General features: G+C 52.7%; 1 protein-coding gene across 1 annotated transcript; it reads left to right on the forward strand.

The window, feature by feature from the left end:
• The first annotated feature begins 915 nt into the window (after positions 1 to 915).
• On the forward strand, positions 916 to 18,613 carry MPI (mannose phosphate isomerase). Its single transcript, XM_073363303.1, has 8 exons — positions 916 to 1,053; positions 4,025 to 4,152; positions 4,896 to 5,096; positions 7,291 to 7,432; positions 8,243 to 8,425; positions 12,486 to 12,659; positions 13,311 to 13,519; positions 15,097 to 18,613. Exons 1-8 carry the CDS (start codon positions 1,038 to 1,040, stop codon positions 15,313 to 15,315), a joined length of 1,272 nt encoding a protein of 423 aa, XP_073219404.1. The 5' UTR covers positions 916 to 1,037; the 3' UTR covers positions 15,316 to 18,613.
• Positions 18,614 to 18,752: the final 139 nt, after the last annotated feature.

The following is an 18,752-nucleotide window of genomic DNA, read 5'->3' on the forward strand; positions in this document are numbered from 1 at the left end:
GGGAGGTTGTGCATACCTGGGGAAGTGGGTGGGCTGCACAAACAATAGGCTACCAATAGTGGGGAAAGGGAAAGGGTTGGGCAGGTCGGGGTTTGCACACATGGGGCGGGTTGATATGGTGCGGAAGGGGGCTGCGCGCACTGGCGGGTTGCATATCCTCTGGTGGAGCGGACTGTGCACAAGGGGGGTTGCACACAGACTCCATAGAGTGGGGAAGGGGCCGCGCACGTATTAGGGGCGTTATACACATGCTGGTGTATATCGTGGGGAAGGGAACTGCACACGAGGTGGTTGCACACATGCTACGTGCTGTATATAGTGGGGACGGGGGCTTTGCACACGGGGTGTGTATAGTGGGGAAGAGGACTGCACAGGAGAGGGTTGTATATGTGTGGAGGGGGCTGTGCACACGGGTTTGCACGCATGCTTGTGTATATAGTGCGGAAGGGGGCTGTGCACACGAGGTTGCACTCATGGGGCTGTGTATAGTGAGGAAGGGGGTTGCATGTGGGGAGAGGGGCTGTGCATACGGGGGTGGCACACATCCTTGTGTATGTAGTGAGGAAGGGCGCTGTGCACACCGGTTGCACGCGTAGAGGTGTATATAATGGGGAGGAAGGCTGTGCACAAGGGGGGGCATATAGGGAGGAAGGGGATTGCATATGTGGGGAGAGGGGCTGTGCACGCAGGGGGTTGCCCCACACTATGGCAGGATGTATCTGGGGGAAGGGTTCCCCCCGCAGGAGCCCGCATGCACAGAGGAGGGTGTTTCCCATGTACTCAGGCGGACCCTGCCCGGGCTGGGTGAACAATGGGGCCGGCGCCACGCCTCCAAGTGGAACCCTGGTGGGGGGCTCGCGTGACCCGACGACACCGGGCTCCGCCCCCTGCCCCCGGCGCTGCTGGGCTTCAGGCAGGGAACTACCTCTCCCAGCGTGCCCGGGCCGGGAGGGGCGTGGCCGCCGCTCCATCCCGGATCTCCCCTCGCTCGGCCGGCGGGGCGGTGCAGGCTGGGGAAGCGGGCACCAGGCGGAGCCATGGCGGAGCTGAGAGGTGAGCGGCGGCCGGGGCCGAGCCGCTCTGGCGGGGATGCTGGGCGGGTGGGTCCCATGGCCTTGGGGAAGGGGCTGGGCTCGAACCTGCCCCAGCTGCTCAGACACCCCCGTCCGGGGATGCGCCTTCCTCGCGGCAGCGTCTGGGGGCAGCGGCCGGCTCCCTGCAGAGCGGGGCACATGGCACCTCCTATGCCGGCAGGGAATCCGCCAGGTCACCGCCAGGCTCCTAGGCCAGGCGTCCCTGGGGCTGGGGTAGCACCGCCCTGGGTTCTGTGGGGGCGGGGCAGGACGCCTGGGTTCTATTCCTGGGTCTCACATGAAAGGTGTATTGATGGGGGGCGGAGAGGCAGGACTCCTGGGTTCTGTTGGTGGGTGGGAAGGGAAGGTACAGGGGCAGGACTCCAGGCTTCTATTCCTGTCTCTGGAAAGGGATTGGGGTCCGTTGGTTTGTGGGGAGAGGCTGGGGGTCTGGACTCTTGGGTTCTATTCCTGAGTGCTGCTGATTTCCACATGTGGTGTTGGTGCAGCCTCTCCTCTGTACTTCTGTTTGTGTGTGGAAAATGGGTGTCATGGTCTTTGCCCACACCTCTGCCATCCACAAAACTGCCATGTGAGAGACAAACTCTGTAGCTCGCTGGTTCGGGCACTCTACAAGAAGGTGGGAGGTCCCGGGTTCTGGCCCTCTGCTCCAATCACTCTTTAATTATTTATCCACAATGGAACAGCTTGAACAGGAGAGACTGAGGGAGGCCCTATATATATATATAGGGTATATCAGACTATCCCATAGCTCAGTGCTTAGCACACTCTCCCAACAGGTGGGAGATGCCTGTTCATATCATTTCTTGTCAACATCTCCCATTGATAGTTGTAGGTGGCCCCTCGCCTAGCATGCTGGCTTTTGTGGATCGCATTCTAAGGTGCCTATCTCCACTCATTGTATAGGAGCCTAGTGGCCCAACAGCTCTGTGGATCACAGTGTCGTTCCTGTGATTTTCTAGGTGCCATGTGTCGCTCCCACCCTCTCTGTCTGTCCAGGCTCTCCTGTGGTCCCCATCATTGTAGTATATGGAGTTAAATAAGGGTTGGGTTGGTTGTTGTTGTTTTGTTTTGTTTTTTTGATGAAAGCTTAAATTCTGCAGAAATCAGTGGCTTTGCTTACTCCACCCTCCTCTTCCTTGTCCCTTTCCACTTGTTAGGGAAAGTTTCCTGCTTAGCACTGGCAAGTAGAGTTTTCGAGGCCTACCAGGGATGCCAAGCCCTGCGTGAGCACTTGGTGAATCCAAGAACGCAGGTTCAGCCAGGCCTGCAAAGTCTGCTTAGGACCCCGAAGATCAAAGATCTGCCATCAGCAATGTGACTGACGCATGAGAAGGAGTGGAAGTCAGCTTACCTTCCCACAACTGTGTGGGCTGTGCGAATGGCAGTGTAAACACATTTTTGTCTGGCTCAGCAGGCATGACTCAAAGACAACGAGGCAGATCTGGGGTGTGAGGATGCCATATTTACCCAAAAAGAAAAGGAGGACTTGTGACACCTTAGAGACTAACAGATTTATTTGAGCATAAGCTTTCGTGAGCTTCATCTCACTTTATCGGATGCATTCAGTGGAAAATACAATATTTACACAGTCACACTTTAAACCATGTTGGGGAGGAGGTTTGGCCAGTTTTGGAGCTGGAGGCTCTTGGAATAGTTGAATGTCTTACACTGGGGCACAGATCTTTCACCGACATTTGTTGCTCTAAACTGAAATTGTCTCGTAGTGAAACATACTGGACTTGAGGTAGTGGACATGCGTAGAACTGGACTGTGTGGTGCTAGACCAGAGCATGTGGGTTTGGACTGGAGGGTATTGAGAAAACTAAGGCTCTAAAAGCATGAATGGTGTGGAGAAAATGAATAGGGAAGTGTTCTTTACCCCTTCATTTACCACGAACCAAAGGTCATCCAGTAACATTAATAGGCAGCAAGTTTAAAACAAACAGAAGGAAGTACTTCTTCACGCAACACACAGTCACTTTGTAGAACTCGTTGCCAAGGGATGTTATGAAGGCCAAAAGTATAACGGATCAAAAAAGAATTAGATAAGTTCGTGGAGGATTGGTCCTCCAATAGCCATTAGCCAAGATGGGCAGGGATGCAACCCCATGTTCTGGCATCCCTAAACCTGACTGCCAGAAGCTGGTACTGGATGATAGTGGGTGGATTGCTCTATAACTGTTCTGTTCATTCATTCCCTCTGAAACATCTGCCACTGGCCACTGTTGGAAGTCAGGATACTGGACTAGAGGGATCAGTGCGGCCTTTCTTATGCTCTTATGAGCTGACGTGGAGGAGCTGTAGAACCATGCCATTAGCATGTGCTCAATGCTGTGCAAAACACATCATCGCAGCTCCAAGGATCGTGTGTTCTAAATTAGAGACGCAGGACCATTCAGATCTATAAAAATGGTCTCTCCTGGGCCTCTAGGGGCTACTGTAATACAACTAATCCTAATAATCCATCGTTTTCTCTGGTGGATGTTGTTTAAAAGTCTTAATGGAAGAAGTGAGTTTTCAGGAGGGGAAAGTGGTTGGGTGTATGGGAGAGGAAGACTGCTCTGAGTATGAGGAACAGCATGGGAGGAAGCATGAGGATGAGTGTGGGAGAAGGACACAAGGCAGTTAGGGGCCAGGATAAGTTGTGCAGAGACCTAGAGATGGGGAGCTTGAATTTGATAGAGGAGCCGAAAGAGGAATGCGGATGGGATGCTGCATTGATCTGAGCGACAATATTTTGGAGGGTGCAGCTTCCCAGAGGGGAGAAGGTTGCAGCAGTGGAGGCAAGAGGGGGGGTCAAAGTACGGACAGGAATTTTAGCCGGGGGAGTCAGGTGGCTGGGATGTGGCAATGTCAGGCCATTTTGTGAGCTGGTGATTTTTGCCCAACGTGTCCTTGGATAACCCTTTGTTTTTGTGTTTGCTTAGTGTTTCCCCTGTCCTGCGTTGTGCAGAAATATGCCTGGGGGAAGATTGGTCTGGACAGTGAAGTGGCCAAGCTGCTGGCTAGCAGTGATCCACTGGCACAGATCGATCCAGACAAGCCATATGCTGAGGTAAGCCTCCAGCTCCCTCTCTCTGCCCTTCTTCTGTGACACAGGTTTTGCTGAGATCCCAGAGTCAGCCACTTTCCCTCCCCTGTCTCCACCCTCATGACTGAGGCCAAAAGTTGGCTTCTTCCTTTGGAACATTGCAGCTATTACACACATGAATAGAATCTATAGTGGCAAGTGTGCTCTTGATCCTCATGCTTCAAGGCATAAGCAGATCACCAGCTGAGGTCAGGCAGGAATTTGAATCCCTTTTCCTTGCACTTCGCTGCAGTGCAATGCTAACAGAGTGGGCAAAGGGGAAGGGGTGGGTGGGGATGGGGGACCTGGTCTTTGTTTGAAACATTGCATATCTGCTGCTGCGGGAGGCAGGGTACTGGACTGGATGGAATGGTGGTCTGCACCACTGTGGCAATTCTTGTGTTTCGAAAGGTACTGAGGAGAAGATCAAGATCAAGCCTGGCAGATCAGACCTCTGTATACTTTGACCTAGCTGGGAGATGAGGAAATAATTGTAGGTGGGTGGATGTGAGAGATGCGCTTAGAAACTAAGGGGGATGCTGATATTCAGTCTGAACTGTAGCAGGAAGCAAAAGCTGAGAATTCAAGTACAGACAACCCTACCTCCTTTCCCCCTCTCCTTGAACCTGTCTGTTTGGCCTATTTTGTAAGCCTGTCGAGAACCATGCTGGAGATGCTAATGGCTTTGTCTTGTCCCTCTTTTTCCATCCCACAAATGCCTGTTCCAGCTCTGGATGGGAACCCACCCCAGAGGCGATGCTGTTATTCTGGATAATCGAATTCCCCAGAAGACCTTAGGACAGTGGATAGGAGATAATCCTGGATGCCTGGGATCCAAGGTCAAGGAGACTTTCCAGGGCCAGCTGCCTTTCCTATTCAAAGTGCTGTCGGTTAACACAGCCCTGTCCATACAGGCCCATCCCAATAAGGTAAGAAGCTGTTCTGAACCCCCTCTGAGTGCACTTCTGGGGCCTTGCAGGCAGCCTCTCTGCAGATGTCCCTGATGTAAGCTATGCTGCTGAGCCAGGACTGCTGTCGTGGCATGATGCTCAGGAGTGCACCATGTTCATGGTCCCCTACCCACTGAGCTCTGGAACGGTTGCAGATGCTGCCAACACCTGGCTGTTGCACTCCATGCCCAGAGGCTGCTTGGTACCTGACAGAGCATAGCTAAAGACAGACCTTGCTCCAAAGCCAGTGCAGATACAAAAACAATCCCCCCTTAGAATCAGAGAATATCAGGGTTGGAAGGGACCTCAGGAGGTCATCTAGTCCAACCCCCTGCTCAAAGCAAGACCAATCCCCAACTAAATCATCCCAGCCAGGGCTTTGTCAAGCCTGACCTTAAAAATATCTAAGGAAGGAGATTCCACCACCTCCCTAGGTAACGCATTCCAGTGTTTCACCACCCTCCTAGTGAAAAAGTTTTTCCTAATATCCAACCTAAACCTCCGCCACTGCAACTTGAGACCATTACTCCTTGTTCTGTACCCTTCAACTTGCACTCATCCAGCCCCCCTGGGATGAGACGCATCTTGCTTCTCACCTGCATGGATGCCCCAAACGTGCTGTGGTGGCTGGAGGGGACGAACACGGCATGGCCTCTAGGTCTTGAGAAGGAGCCCTGCCATGTCACCATCAGGTCATATTGTATTTTGACCCCATTGGTCTCAATGGCTGTGACAGAGCATGGAGCACATGGCAGAGTAGCTCTATGTTAGAACAGGTCATTCAGTAAAACGCCTTCACTGCTTCTCCCAAGTTGCTTCCCTCAGTATAGGGACACGCCCAGTGTGATGCACAGAAATAAGAACAACGGGAACATAAGTGTCTGTTGTGTCCTCTGCACAATAGGCTACCGTTGAAATAGCACCCATCCAGGTGTAGTGTAAGGGTGAGGCCTAGGTGTCTACTTCAGCACCAGTCGTCTTTGACCTTTTGCCTGTTACAACTGGCCCAGTCAGGCCCCCTGAGCATCTAATGCCGGTCTGGCATGTTGAGCAGTGAGCCTGATCGGGCCCTGGCAGTGCTCCTATGTACACTGCTGCTTTGTGCGACTATGAATTGTAATAGCTTAATGCAGATCAGCCAGTGTGTGTTGTGTACAAGGGGCTTTAAACATAAGGCAACAGTTCTGTTGGTCATAAACTTTTTTTAAAAGCTCTTTGTACAAAACCTAAATACTGGGCTTGAATCAGCCACTGGGTGTCGTGGCCAGCTCTGACTGCTCGTTTGAGGAGCTGTTGTATTACTCTGTAACAAGAAGAGGGCATGAGGGCAATAAAACATTCCTTTTGCGTCATAAGGCTAGGCCCTCGCCCCTGAGATGTTTGTTCTCCACCCATTTCCTGGGGAGGAAATAACTGAATGAAGCACGGGAGAACGACTACGCTCCTCTTGGGCAGAGCATGGGGCTGGAGCTCTCGCTGAGGGGTGTTAAGTGCTATGATCTCAGCAACTGGTTCCCATCTGATATCAAAAAGCAGCTTTAAATTAGAAATGCAGAAAGAGTCATTTGACAGGAAGCCTTCAGCTCAGCAGCAAGTGCCAATGCCTACTACCGAGCCCCCTCTATTCAGCCTGGTGAGAAGTGCACAGCGGACTAAACGCAGGGGACATCAGCCCAGCCCTTGCTAGCCTGTGCTTGTATCCCAGATCTCCTTGGTGCTGCAGTGTTGCCATGTCTGCTGACTGCACCTGCATTTCCTCAGCGTCCTGTGTTTTTAAATGTGCAGTTGCGGTGCTGAAGTGTCCTGGGGGGGGGGCGCAGCAGTGGGCAGAGAAGAGAGGTAGGTGGGGGGATTCAGTGGGAATGTTTCACTGGTTGGGCATTTGGGCTAAAGCCTGGTATGTAGCTAGCCGTAGCCCCTCTCTGGGAAGCCACGAAGATGGTGCAGTGAGGGAGCCCAGGGAGTGAGAATTCTGCCTGGGATGAGTCACTCTGACCCCTGGGGCAGGACTGGCTCTCCTCATTGAATCCATTTGCTGGCATACCCGAAGCCCTGTGGGATCTCTTTCCCCAGGATGCAGCCTCCCAGCGCGTGAGCTGGCGAGGAGGGACCTAGTTGTTGAGGGGGGATCACCCGGGCTTTGACTCTTCTTGTCCTCGTCTCTCCTCTCTAGGAGCTGGCGGGGAAGCTTCACGCCCAGTTTCCTGAGCACTATCCAGATGCCAATCACAAGCCAGAGATGGCCATTGCGCTGACCCCATTCCAGGGCATGTGTGGCTTCCGGCCCGTGGAGGAAATTGTGGCTTTTCTGCAGAGTAAGCACCAGGTGGTGCTGCTGGCTGGGGATGTGCTGGGCAGGGCAGGAGAGGGGGGCTAAAGAGCTCCCAAGCTTGGGACTGCCGACTAAGAGGAAGGGTCAGATGCTATGGTGGCGGGGTGGGGCAAAAGGGGAGGGCTGAGCACTTGCAGGGGTTAATAAGATCCCCTTCAATGTATCTCTGAAGCTGGGCTGGGTATATCATCCTCCAGCCCCTGGCGGTGGCCCTCCAAGCAGAGCCCTGCAGGGAGGAGAAATGCCAATGCATAAGGCCCCAGTCTTGCACTCCCCTCTCACTGGGCCTGCCTGCAGGGGGCTGATCACTCCGACTGACCAGCCGTGATTATGGGGGCTGTTCCATTGCTGAGCCCCTCGCCCCCCCAGGGGAAGCTGCCCTTGCCGGATGGCAGGAGCAGCACATTTGCTGCCCTAGCTTCGTAATGCAGAACATCACCTGGGATAAGGCTCAGCGGAGCAGCTCGGAGACACTAAGCCAGCCTGGACCTGGGGCTAGCACCTTCATGTTGGCAGTTACTGTATCCCTTCTACAGGCTTTTCAAACACAGGTGCCTAAAACAGAGATTTAAATGCCTAAGTGTGCACCAGAGTGCAAAGCTGGGCCCTGGGAAGGCAGGGATGGGGCAGGGGCTCCTGGCTTCTATGGCCAGCTCTGTGACCCTAAGCCAGACGCTTTGTAAAAGGGGGCGTGGTGTTAGCAGCCCATCCCTGTGGGGGTAGCTGAGTGGGTGGGTTTGCCCCTGCTATCCTACCCCAGCCTGGGCCACTGACGGGCATCTGCCCTTTGCAGAGGTCCCCGAGTTCCGGGCGCTGATCGGCAACGTGGCAGCGGAGCAGCTGGAGCGCAGCGTGTGCAATGACCCCCGGGGCGTGTCTGCTGCGCTGCGGATCTGCTTCACCAGAATGATGAAGAGCGAAAAGAAGGTCTTTGTGGACCAGCTGAACATGCTGGTGAAGAGGATTTCCCAGGAAGGTTTGTTCGGCGCCTGCCCGTGACATGGAGAGCCCCGCGTCCCGGGGGTGGGGTATATGTGTGTCAGGGATGTGGCTGTCTCTTCTTCCTGTCCGTCCAGGGGGAGGAAAGTCCCTTGGAGCTGGGACGACTCAGAGGCTACCTGCATGGATCCTTGCCCCATGCTGACCCTGGCAATGCCCTGGATTAGTGAAGGGGATGGAGCTGCCATGGATCTTTGGTGGCAAGCAGGCGTCTTGGAGTGGATAAGAGGGGGCAGCATCTTTGTGGTTACTGACTGGCTCTCGCTGTCAGGGCTTTTAACAACGCCCTGGGTGGGTGGGTGATCATATTGGGTGTAATGTCTGGGTTCGCTAGGGGGATGCTGCAGGTGGAGAGGGCATGACACACAGGACAGAGTGCATTTTTCACTGCCAGCTCCTCCCCAGCTCCAGTCTTTGGACTATCCCTCCCACAGTGCAGCCGACCAACCTTGCTCCAGAATAACCAAGGGCTGTGCCCTTTACTTCCTGGTGTTTGGTCTCGTGGGTGCTAGCTGAGTCTGTTACATTGTCCGCCACCTCCCTGCAGGAACAGCACCATCTCCCCCTGCCATTCCAGTCCAGGCAGAGCGCCTTGGGGAAAGCAGGTTCGCCATCAGAGGCAGGAAACGTCCCCTGAAGTGCACACAACCTCCGAGCTCTACGCTGCTTTGCTCATGTAGGAGAGACCTAGCTGTCTGCTGGTTGGCCAGTGACAGTCTGTGAAATGGGGAGTGGCTACAGGATGCACCTGTCCTGTAGAGCCCCCTGCTGGCCAAACGTGGCTTGCTGCCATTCCCTGCCTCAGTTTCCATTCACCAGGGTTTCCTGTCTGTCCTGGACATTCGTGGATTAATCCTCTGGTTGGGTCACTCTGAGTTCATTCCCCTTCTGGGGTAACAAATGTCCAAACAAAGTTCTTTTGCCTAACTTGGGCTCCTCTTCAGCCTGCCTTCTGGGCTCCCTTTATCCCCGAGTGGAGAGACCCAAAGTGCTGACTCCCAAGCCACTTCCCTGGTGTCCTTCCAGCCGAAGTCAGGACTTGCTCCCTAGAGTTCCTTCACCAAACTAAATTCCCTGCCCCTTGTGAGGCCTGGTGTTTATCAGGCTGCCACCTGACTCCCACTGGGAGGCAGCTAATTGTGGCCTAGGCAGGGCTGATTGAACAGGGCTGGCTAGCATCTGGCCTTTAAAGGGGCAGGCCATCCTGGAACAGGAGCTTTATGAGACAGAGCCCCCGAGCCTGACCATATTCCCTACCATACAACCCCTGAGAGGACGGATCAGCTGAGCGCACGGTGGGGTATGTGGTCCCTGACTGCTTGGGGGTGTTAAAGATCCTAAGTCACTTGTGAGACGCATGTGTAGCCCTAGCATCCTGACAGCGATCGGTCTTGGGTCCCTACGCTCCGCCCTCTGACTTTTACCTGAGTGTGACACCTCTTCATTGCCTGCCCTGGGAAGCTTTGCTGGTGTTCGCGTTCCCAAAGTGGCTGCAGTTCAGCCCCTCCCTCTGTATTTGTACAGGCGCTGTGTAAGTTGCCCTGGAGCGATACCACCACGAAAGGCCTCTGATTTGTGAGTTCAGCACTGAACATGAGTAACGTTATGGCTTGGGGACAACACCAGGGGCTTCAGATCCCTCCCTGTGCATAGTTTATCCAGTAAAAATAAACTGAGTGGAGCAGCCATGTGGGCCTGGAGGGCGCATGTGTATTTATAACCAAAGAGTAACAAGCATGGAGAGGATTTTGCCTCCTGCCCTCCCTGCACCAGCAGGGCAAAGCTCTGAGTGTTCTTGGCAGGAGCTTGTTCTATCCCAGCGTGGTCTTTCCCGTCAAGGCTGATCTGCTCCTTGAACCAACCCAGCAAGTGTTTGCCCGACAAGCAGTAGGAGAGGAGCGTCCGTCTGTGTGACATGGCCCACAACCATGAGTGAGGGCAGACTGTCAAGAAGCAGGGTGCAAATCCCAAATTAGCTGTGAGTCCTATACATAGATTTCACCAACCACCTAACAAGTGTGAACTCGTAAAGCCTTAAAACAGCCTTAACATGGAGTCTCTGACACTGGGGCACTCCAGTTTGTCTTGCAAACCGGTCTTTGTGATACAAGCTCCCTTGCGCCCAAAATCCCAACAATATTCAGGTTACTCCCAGTCACTTATCCCAGGTCAATTTTACCTTAGATCTCTTACCAGAGGCAATGCTTGTAGCCAGTCCTGTGATTAACTAAAGATTTATTAACTAGGAAAAAGAAATGAGCTATTTACAAGGTTAAAGCAGGTAAACATACACGAGTTACAGGTTTAGGTTTCAAAAGGTAACAGACACGTGCTGTAATATGCAAGCTCTATATGTCCTTTAGGGCTAACCCAAGTCATAGCATGCTTATGCCTATGCTTAGAATTATTGCCCTCTCTGAATTCCAGGCAGCATAGTCATAACAATTCCTCCTTGGCAGGGATTTTTATGCCCTTCCCCCAGCTTTGAAGCTGTGATGGGATGCGGGCTTGTGCATATCCCCTCTTCATGGGTGTGGGGGGAGCAATCGCCAAAGTCTTTTGTTGACTGATGTTCCACAATGGCTTGTCTGGTGTCTAGAGGCCAGGCTGGGGAGAGATGACACCTCTTGTGGTAAACTGGCACTTCACACTTGGTGATGTCTCTCCTTACTGTCCCTCCTTTTTTTCTTTTTATTTTACACTTCTAGCACACACCCATTACCTTATACCATGGGGTACAGATACTACAAGTAGGATTAATGCAGGCAGCAGCCTGCAAGCATTCCACACAATCTAAACACTAATCTCATTCTTATAATTCTTGTATCTGTTTTCACTATCGTAACCCACAGGGAGCCAGACTGGTTTCCAGCTCTGCATTTGTCAGTGTGCAGTGAGGCCTGCACCTTGGCATGAGTTGGCACCTGGTCTGCCAGGCTCACACTGCCCTCCCCCAAGCTTATGCCAGATCTTCGGCAGTCTCTCTTTCCTCCAGGTTGCTGGGGCTCTGTCGGGGAGGCTCCCAGAGCGGAAATACAAAGGAGCCCTTTTATGCCAATGGAGGGGAAGTGCGAGCCAAGCCAAAGAGGCCTCCTTTCTAATGAAGGAGTTTCAGGCCAAGTGAGGTTGCCCCAGTCTCTGCTCGAGCAGGAGCGGGGAGGAGGATCGGCTCCAAAAGGCCATTCTTGGATGCGGGAGAATGCCCCTCCTGACCTGCTGCTCCCCACTGGAAGAGGAGGGAGGGGCTGGAGTGGGAAATGTGGGGAAGGAGATATGGAGATGAGTATCTGTCCCTGGATGCTGGGGAGAGTGCGGCATGTGTGTGGAATGGGCAGGTGGGCAGAGGGCTTTGGAAGTGGAGTGAAGGGGTAGGTCCAGATGTGTGGTGATGTATCGTAGCTGGCAGGGTCTGTGTCTGGGGTGGTGGGGAGTAAGCATTTCTGCTATCCAGGAGATGCCCCTGTGGGAGAGAACAGGCCACTAGCAGCCTCTCTCCACCATGATCAATTGTTGGGTTTAGTGAGACAGGGTGGGGTGGGTGGCCTGTGATCTACCGGAGGTCAGGCTAGGTAATCAGTTCCTTCTGGCCTTATACTCTGACTATATGATCCCGCTGTCCCCAGACAGTGGCATGGGAAAAGCCAGCCAGCCCACCCATCTCTCCCCTAGAGCAGAGCCTGGGGACATTGGACCCTGTCTCTCTGGAAGTGGATGGATCTGGGTGAGGCTCATGTGGCTAATCAGGTCTGACTCATAACCACACCCAGGCAGGTTGAATCCCTCATTGGCCACCTGTCCTCGCTCAGCTCATCTCTGGGGATCTGGAGGGACTCAGATGTGCAGCCGGAAATGTCCAGGCCTGCCCTGGCCTCCTGATGAGGAGGGTTTGGGGAACCCCAAAGCCGTTGACACCTGACCCCTGGGCTGGCAGCACTGTACTGCCTCCGCTAGCGGGCTGTAAGCAAAGCAGGGGCTCTCGCAGAAGGGACTAAGTTGTGGGGCTGCTGCTAACCTGGCTTTGCCCTTGTCCCCCACAGATGCTGCGGGGAAGGACACCTCGGGGAGCAGCGGGAAGCTGCTGCTGCAGCTGCACTCGCAGTTCCCGGGAGACATCGGCTGCTTTGCCATTTACTTCCTGAACCTGGTGATGCTGCAGCCAGGAGAGTCCATGTTCCTGGGAGCCAACGAGCCTCATGCCTACCTCTATGGAGGTGAGTTTGACTGCCGGCTGTGCGGGTGTGTTCCCATGCCTAGCCAATGCTATTGAGACCGTTCTGAATAATAGCATTTGTGATTCCACTCATCGGTGGATAGTGGCTCCTATAATGGGATGGGCACTTTGTAACCCTGGCTACGGTAAGGCTGCCGCTGCCAATCATCATGATCCATGACTTATGCTGATCTCCAGGTTACACCTTATCTCAAGCTCCCTGCCTTGGCCATTGTGGGACCCGGGATACCAAACTAGGTGGCTCGTTGGCCTTTTCCAGTGAGGTCGCCACTAAGTGTCTCCACGGACAATGGAGTGAGAGGCTGCCGCTCGGATCGTGCTTTCTGATGTGTTGTGGAGGGAGGTGTTTCAGGCTCAATGTTGCCACCTGCTCCCCTACCCCATAGGTGCCCAGCCTGGCATTGACAGCAGCTGTTTGTGGGGTGTGGGGAGGAAGTGTTCTCTTACTCAGTGTCTCTGAGATGATGGGATGGCACGTTTCCCTGAGCCAGGCATCCCTAGTCTCTCCCGCTGTGAAGGGACGAAGGCTTTTCCTCCTGCCTGGAGCCTGCTGGAGCCGAGTTCAGACACCTGGCTTCTGATCGGGAGGGTCCCACCTTCTTGCACTGACACTGTGCTCCTTGCTCCCCAGACTGCATCGAGTGCATGGCATGCTCCGACAATACCGTGCGAGCCGGCCTGACGCCCAAATTCATTGACGTGCTCACCCTGTGTGAAATGCTGAACTACAACCCAGCGCCCAGCAGCTCCAAGGTCTTTGCCCCCACGCAGAGCCGCTTGGATCCCTGTGTCTACCTCTATGACCCGCCTGTGCCAGACTTCACCGTCATGAAAATAGAGGTGAGTGGGGACCCTGGATCAGCAAATTAACTGGGGGAAAAGGGGGTCTAGTAGCAGCATCAGACAGACTGCCACATCTCCTCCAACGGGAGCAAACAGAGACAGCATCCTTGCCTTTGGATCTCTCTAGCAACTTCTCCATTCCTCTCAACGAGCAGCAGTAAGTGGCTTTGCAAAAAGCTAAAGCTACACCTAAGCCTCCCTTGCCAAAGGCCATGTCACTGTGACGTGGGGTGGGAGGGAAGAGACTCCTTCCCAGTCAAGGAGTGGGAAAAAAACACATCAGTTGGGTTGCCCATTAACATCCAACTCTTATCCCCTTCCCCCCCAATGCTTTGACCTGAGATGAGATCACTGCATCCCCTCCCCAGCCTGTCGGAGTTCCCCCTTCCCTCCCACCTCCTGTACTAGAGGTAGGATCATGGGGTCAGCTCAACTGGGACAAGCCACACTGTGCTACTTTGAGACCATAAGGCGCTGGGATAAGGAGATCAATGATACTCAGACCTCAGTGGTTCAGTACCCACATTAGTGACCAACGTTACCCAAAAGACCCACAGTAGTACCTGGTTATAATACTATATTTAAACAGTATGATGGGAAATATGTAGGTTCTTTAATATATATTATTCTCACAGCAAATAAGTTAATAACTTAGTGCAAGTTGATAACTTAATTGTTTAATAACATAGTAAAAGCATCCTGATTGGTTAATAACGTAGACTGGCTAATAATTAAATCACAGCGTTTTAGTATCAGGCCCTGCAGAGAGCCCCAGGAGACATGAAAGAGCCACTTGCAGCTCCTGAGTATCACTGGACTCAGCTAGCTGGCTCTGGGACAGATGATGGTGTGTGTCTACCCATCCTGCCCCCTGAAGCCAGAGTGTCCCATGTCCTCCAGGGAGCTTTGCCTTCTATGCCTCTGGGTCCTGCTCCATTTCCCCCTCCTCCATCCTGCTGCTGCGCTGGTGTTGACAAGTTTCAGTTTGCTTTGAATGCAGGGCTGGGGGAGATACGCCCACCCCTTTCCTGGGTCACATGTTATCAGCCAAGCTCCAGTCTGAGCAGCACTAGGAGGTGCTAAACAGAGCAAGCCGCTCTCTTTGCTCAGTGCTTGGCATGGTGTCAGAGCTAGAAGGCCGCGCAGAGCTGAGACCTGGGGGTGTTTAGCTAGGCCTCGTGCTCTCACTTGAGGGAGGTAATGACAGGCTGCACCGCTGTTGGTTTTCCCCTCTTCCTGCTGTGCTCTACCATTCACTTGTCTCCCTCCCTCTCCTGGTGCTGTCTCAGCTGCACGGGCATCGCTGCACCATCTTTGGCTGCTCACCTCTCAACCGGGTGCTAGAGACTGACTCCAACATCTGGAGCTTGGCCGCTCTCAGTTATGCTGTGATCTCCCAGGGCTCATGGGGCTTGGGCTGCTGTGAGCAGAGGCAGGCTCCAGAGAGAAGTCACTGGGCAATGGGTCGTCTGAGGTACAAGTACAAGTGCCTCCTATGTCCTTGAGGAGGCAGAAACTTGGATCGGAATTTGAGCCCAGATTTGGTTTCCATGGCAAATGTGTTTCCACTGCAGATTCCCTCCGCTATTAAGCTGTACCTCATCTCAGCCATCGACTCTGCCAGTATCCTGCTGGTGATCCAAGGCACGGCCGTGGGCACCTCCACCGCCGCCATTTCTGAAATGACCCTGCGCCGGGGCTCAGTGATCTTCATCTCCGCCAACGAGAGCGTCTCCCTGCACCTGTCCTCCCTGGATGGAATGCTGCTCTTCCGAGCCTGCTGCCTCCTCTAGCCTGGGACGCTTGGCACCTACCCTGCTGTGACTCCACGTAGAATAGATAGAAACTGGTCTGCGCAAACTAGACTTGCGCATGATGGGTTAGCTTGAAACTTGCCCACAAACCACTGTGTCCAAATCCAAAGCAGCAGGGTCCCAATCTGTAGAAGCAGCAACTCCAACTCCCATCCCCTGACTTGCCTCTCTCCAGCTCCCAGCATTAAATGACGTGCTGGGAGGAAGAGTCCATTTCCTTCCCCCCTCCCATTATATAACACTATAGCGGCAGCTGCTCTCATGTCTGCTCCAAGCGGATCTGGAGAGCAGTAGGTGAGTTTCCCTAACACAGTGCGTCCTGTAGTGCCAGCAGAGCATTACCTGCCCGGTGACATCTCCTTTTGGGCCCAAGTGGGCCATGGAGTTGTAGCTGGAAGGGGGTAGGGAGAGCGTGGTTGGGATTTGTATGGTGGTAAGATAGCTCCAGAAGGGACTCCGACCACAACTGGAAAGCACAGTACTGCAAGGGAATGCTGTGCCAGCCTGCCCGGGGGGAAGCCATAGAATAAGATTGTTCGGTTGTTGCAGGAAACTCTCCGTGCTTTTTCTCCTAGCTCGTCAATTTCCATGCCTAGCGATGCAGTTTCAAGCCCCGTGATCCCCTGTTCCCAGTGGAGCCCTTACCCTTTTAGCTGGGAGGAGACTAGTCCCCAGCCATAAGCAGATTCCTGTGCTGTGCAGGGGAGAGATGCTCCCATGAACTCTGTTGAAAGGTTCCATCTCAAGTGGCCTTGATCATCTTGCTGTCTTGTATTTGAAATAGGTGCTGGGTATAATGGAGAACTCATGTGGTGCTCGCCCCAATCTGTCCTAAGCAGTTCCTGCATCAGATAGGCTGACAAGTGGGATTGAATCTGTGGCCTGTCAAAGTCTCCTCTGTGCCTGCCACATGCTAGCATTATTGACTCACTTTCATGAACAGCAAGTGCATCCGCAAACCCATCAGCCAGCAAACCCTCTCTCCCATGTGCCCACTTTACTGAGGCCCCTGATCCTTGGCCTAAAGCCTTAGTTTGGAGATGGGTATTAGACACTCCACAGCTGCTCTTCCAAAGGCTGCAGCACCTGACCCATCCAGTTGTTTCTGGGGATGATAGTTATTCCATTGTGTGCACGTGCAAATTACCCATTTCTCCTAGAGGTAGAGTGTGGGGGAGAGTCAGGGGTGGAGTAAGGCTTATAGAGAGCCCAAAGTGACCAAATGTGCTTTTGGCAATTAAAGGGGAAGGGTGTGTGTGTGGGGGGGGGGGGCACAATGCAAAGCTGTGCTGGATCAGCCAGACTCTTTATGCAGGCCTTCCTCTACCACTGCCAACAGAATTGCCTTGGGCTTAAACTTCCTATCTTCATAACAACAAATGAAGTGGGGGCTGTGAGAATTCCCCTCCCTCCCCCTGTAAATTCTGCCACAGCAAGGCACATTCCCTAAAGCAAGATGGGGGGGGGGGGCAAACTGTGCACTTTTAAGACTGGTAAGGGGCTATCCTGCTCTGAAGCAGGCATCTCTGAGAATAGTTGGATGCAGAAGCTGTGGTGGTGAGGAATTAGAGTAATGGTCAGCATCAGAGCTCCTGAGTTTTATTCCTGCTTCTGCCTCACTGTAGGATTGTCAGCAAGTCACTTAACTTCTGTACCTCCATTCCTTTACCTGCAAAATGAGAATAACTGATCTACCTCACAGGAGTGTTGAGGCTGCATGGATGAATGTTTGAAGTGCTTGGAACTCCTTGGCTGAAATGTGCTATGATGTTATCCTTGCCCTTTGCTGGGGCATGAGGAAACGGTCTTAGCTGGAACTGTGTTCAGATTGCTGGAGATAGTGTTGAAGGGGGAAGCTTAAAGGGTGGTTAGTTCAGTTTGCTGGACCCAGTGCTGAAGGGGGAAGCTCAAAGGGTGGTTAGTTCAGTTTGCTGGACCCAACAGGTTGCTCTTGCTAGATTTCATTGTTGGTTAGCCATGACTCCCATGTTCATATGCTAGTGCTATCAGTTATATAGGGCCAGGCTTTCTACAGCCCAGTACTCTGTCCTGGCAAGATTGTGACACTACCAAAGCCTGGTGCTATTTCAGTGTGCCTACAGCTATAGATATTGGCTGGATGTTAGACTATAACAGGAGAGGTCATCCCTCCAGGGAGTGGTTGGCTTAAGCTTCCAGATAGCAGTTGCTGGCATTTTTGGTGGGAAGTGACCTGGTTGCATCATTCCACAAGAGAAGAGATGTGCGCCCACAGTGCTAACGTTAAGGGTAGCTTAGGTGTGGTTTGTTCACATCTTAATGGCAGTCCCAATGTGTAGCCCTTAAACGGCCTTTGTTCCCATTGTGGTGTCTAGGTCAGGCAGCACCATAGTGCCATCAGTATTAAAGAATTCACTTTAGTTTTCTAAACCCAGAATGATCTGCTGTGAACACACAGGCTGCAGCAGCCAGCTGTGGTGATAAACTTCCATTTGTGGAGTTGATCCTTGTTCTTTCACCTGCCTGTTGCTCATTTCAATCTTTTAACCATAGAGACTCAGCCAGGGCTCCGTCCCTCTTCAGTTCCTTGTTCCATGGGGGTGTGGTTCATCTATCACTTATCAGATTAATCTAGGTTAAGTACCTTGGGACCCAGTGAGAATTACATAGCATCAAACTCCACTCCAGTGGCATAATCCCCCCTTTGTTTGGCTTTAAGGAAAAGCTCCTATTTTGATGTAATATTTTAGGCAATTCCTCTGTTGAGAGGGGAACACAGTGTTGTTGTAGAATGAAGCTGTGCTCTTAACTTGATTCATTCTGGAGCCCCAAGAGTTAAATAGCTTCAGAGGGGTAGCCATGTTAGTCTGGATCTGTAAAAGCAGCAGAGAGTCCTGGGACACCTTATAGATTAACAGACATATCAGAGCATGAGCTTTTACTACATTGGATGCATGGAGTGGAGAGTTAAATAGGCTCTGTGGGGGTGGGGGGGGGGAGAGAGAAGGAAAGCTGAGGAAAGAACTGAACCCTAGGAGGAGCTAGCCTTAGGCATATAACCTGTATTTATGAACCACTGGTGAGTGAGACTTTTCTTCCAACACACCTGGCTGTGCTGGTTTGACTTGTCCACCATGTGCTGCTCTATCAAGAGCTATAAATCCATTTAGCAGGGTGGCACAGGTGGGGCACCAGTGACAAAGAACCATGCAGCATGGTATGTCAACAGCTAGGGTATATTCATGGACTGGAATGTTGTAACAAAGAGGAATAAATAAAGAGTCACTGCAGAAGACAAGCCCTGGTCTGCACTTTATTTCAAAATGGGTATTAGGAAGATAACCAAAATGTGCCTGTGACCCCTGGAAGAGGAGGGTATTCTCTTACCCAGGATCAAAGCTCTGAGCAGTCCCCCACCTACTCCTTGCTTATAGAAA

This window comes from Lepidochelys kempii, chromosome 10 (genome assembly GCF_965140265.1).
Source record: "Lepidochelys kempii isolate rLepKem1 chromosome 10, rLepKem1.hap2, whole genome shotgun sequence".
NCBI lineage: Eukaryota > Metazoa > Chordata > Testudines > Cheloniidae > Lepidochelys > Lepidochelys kempii.

Excerpts from the sequence above, each read along its gene's own strand:
- MPI (XM_073363303.1), top strand. Across the intron at positions 8,426-12,485 it reads GAAGAGGATTTCCCAGGAAG|ATGCTGCGGGGAAGGACACC; the intron begins GTTTGTTCGGCG and ends TGTCCCCCACAG. Across the intron at positions 12,660-13,310 it reads TCATGCCTACCTCTATGGAG|ACTGCATCGAGTGCATGGCA; the intron begins GTGAGTTTGACT and ends CTTGCTCCCCAG.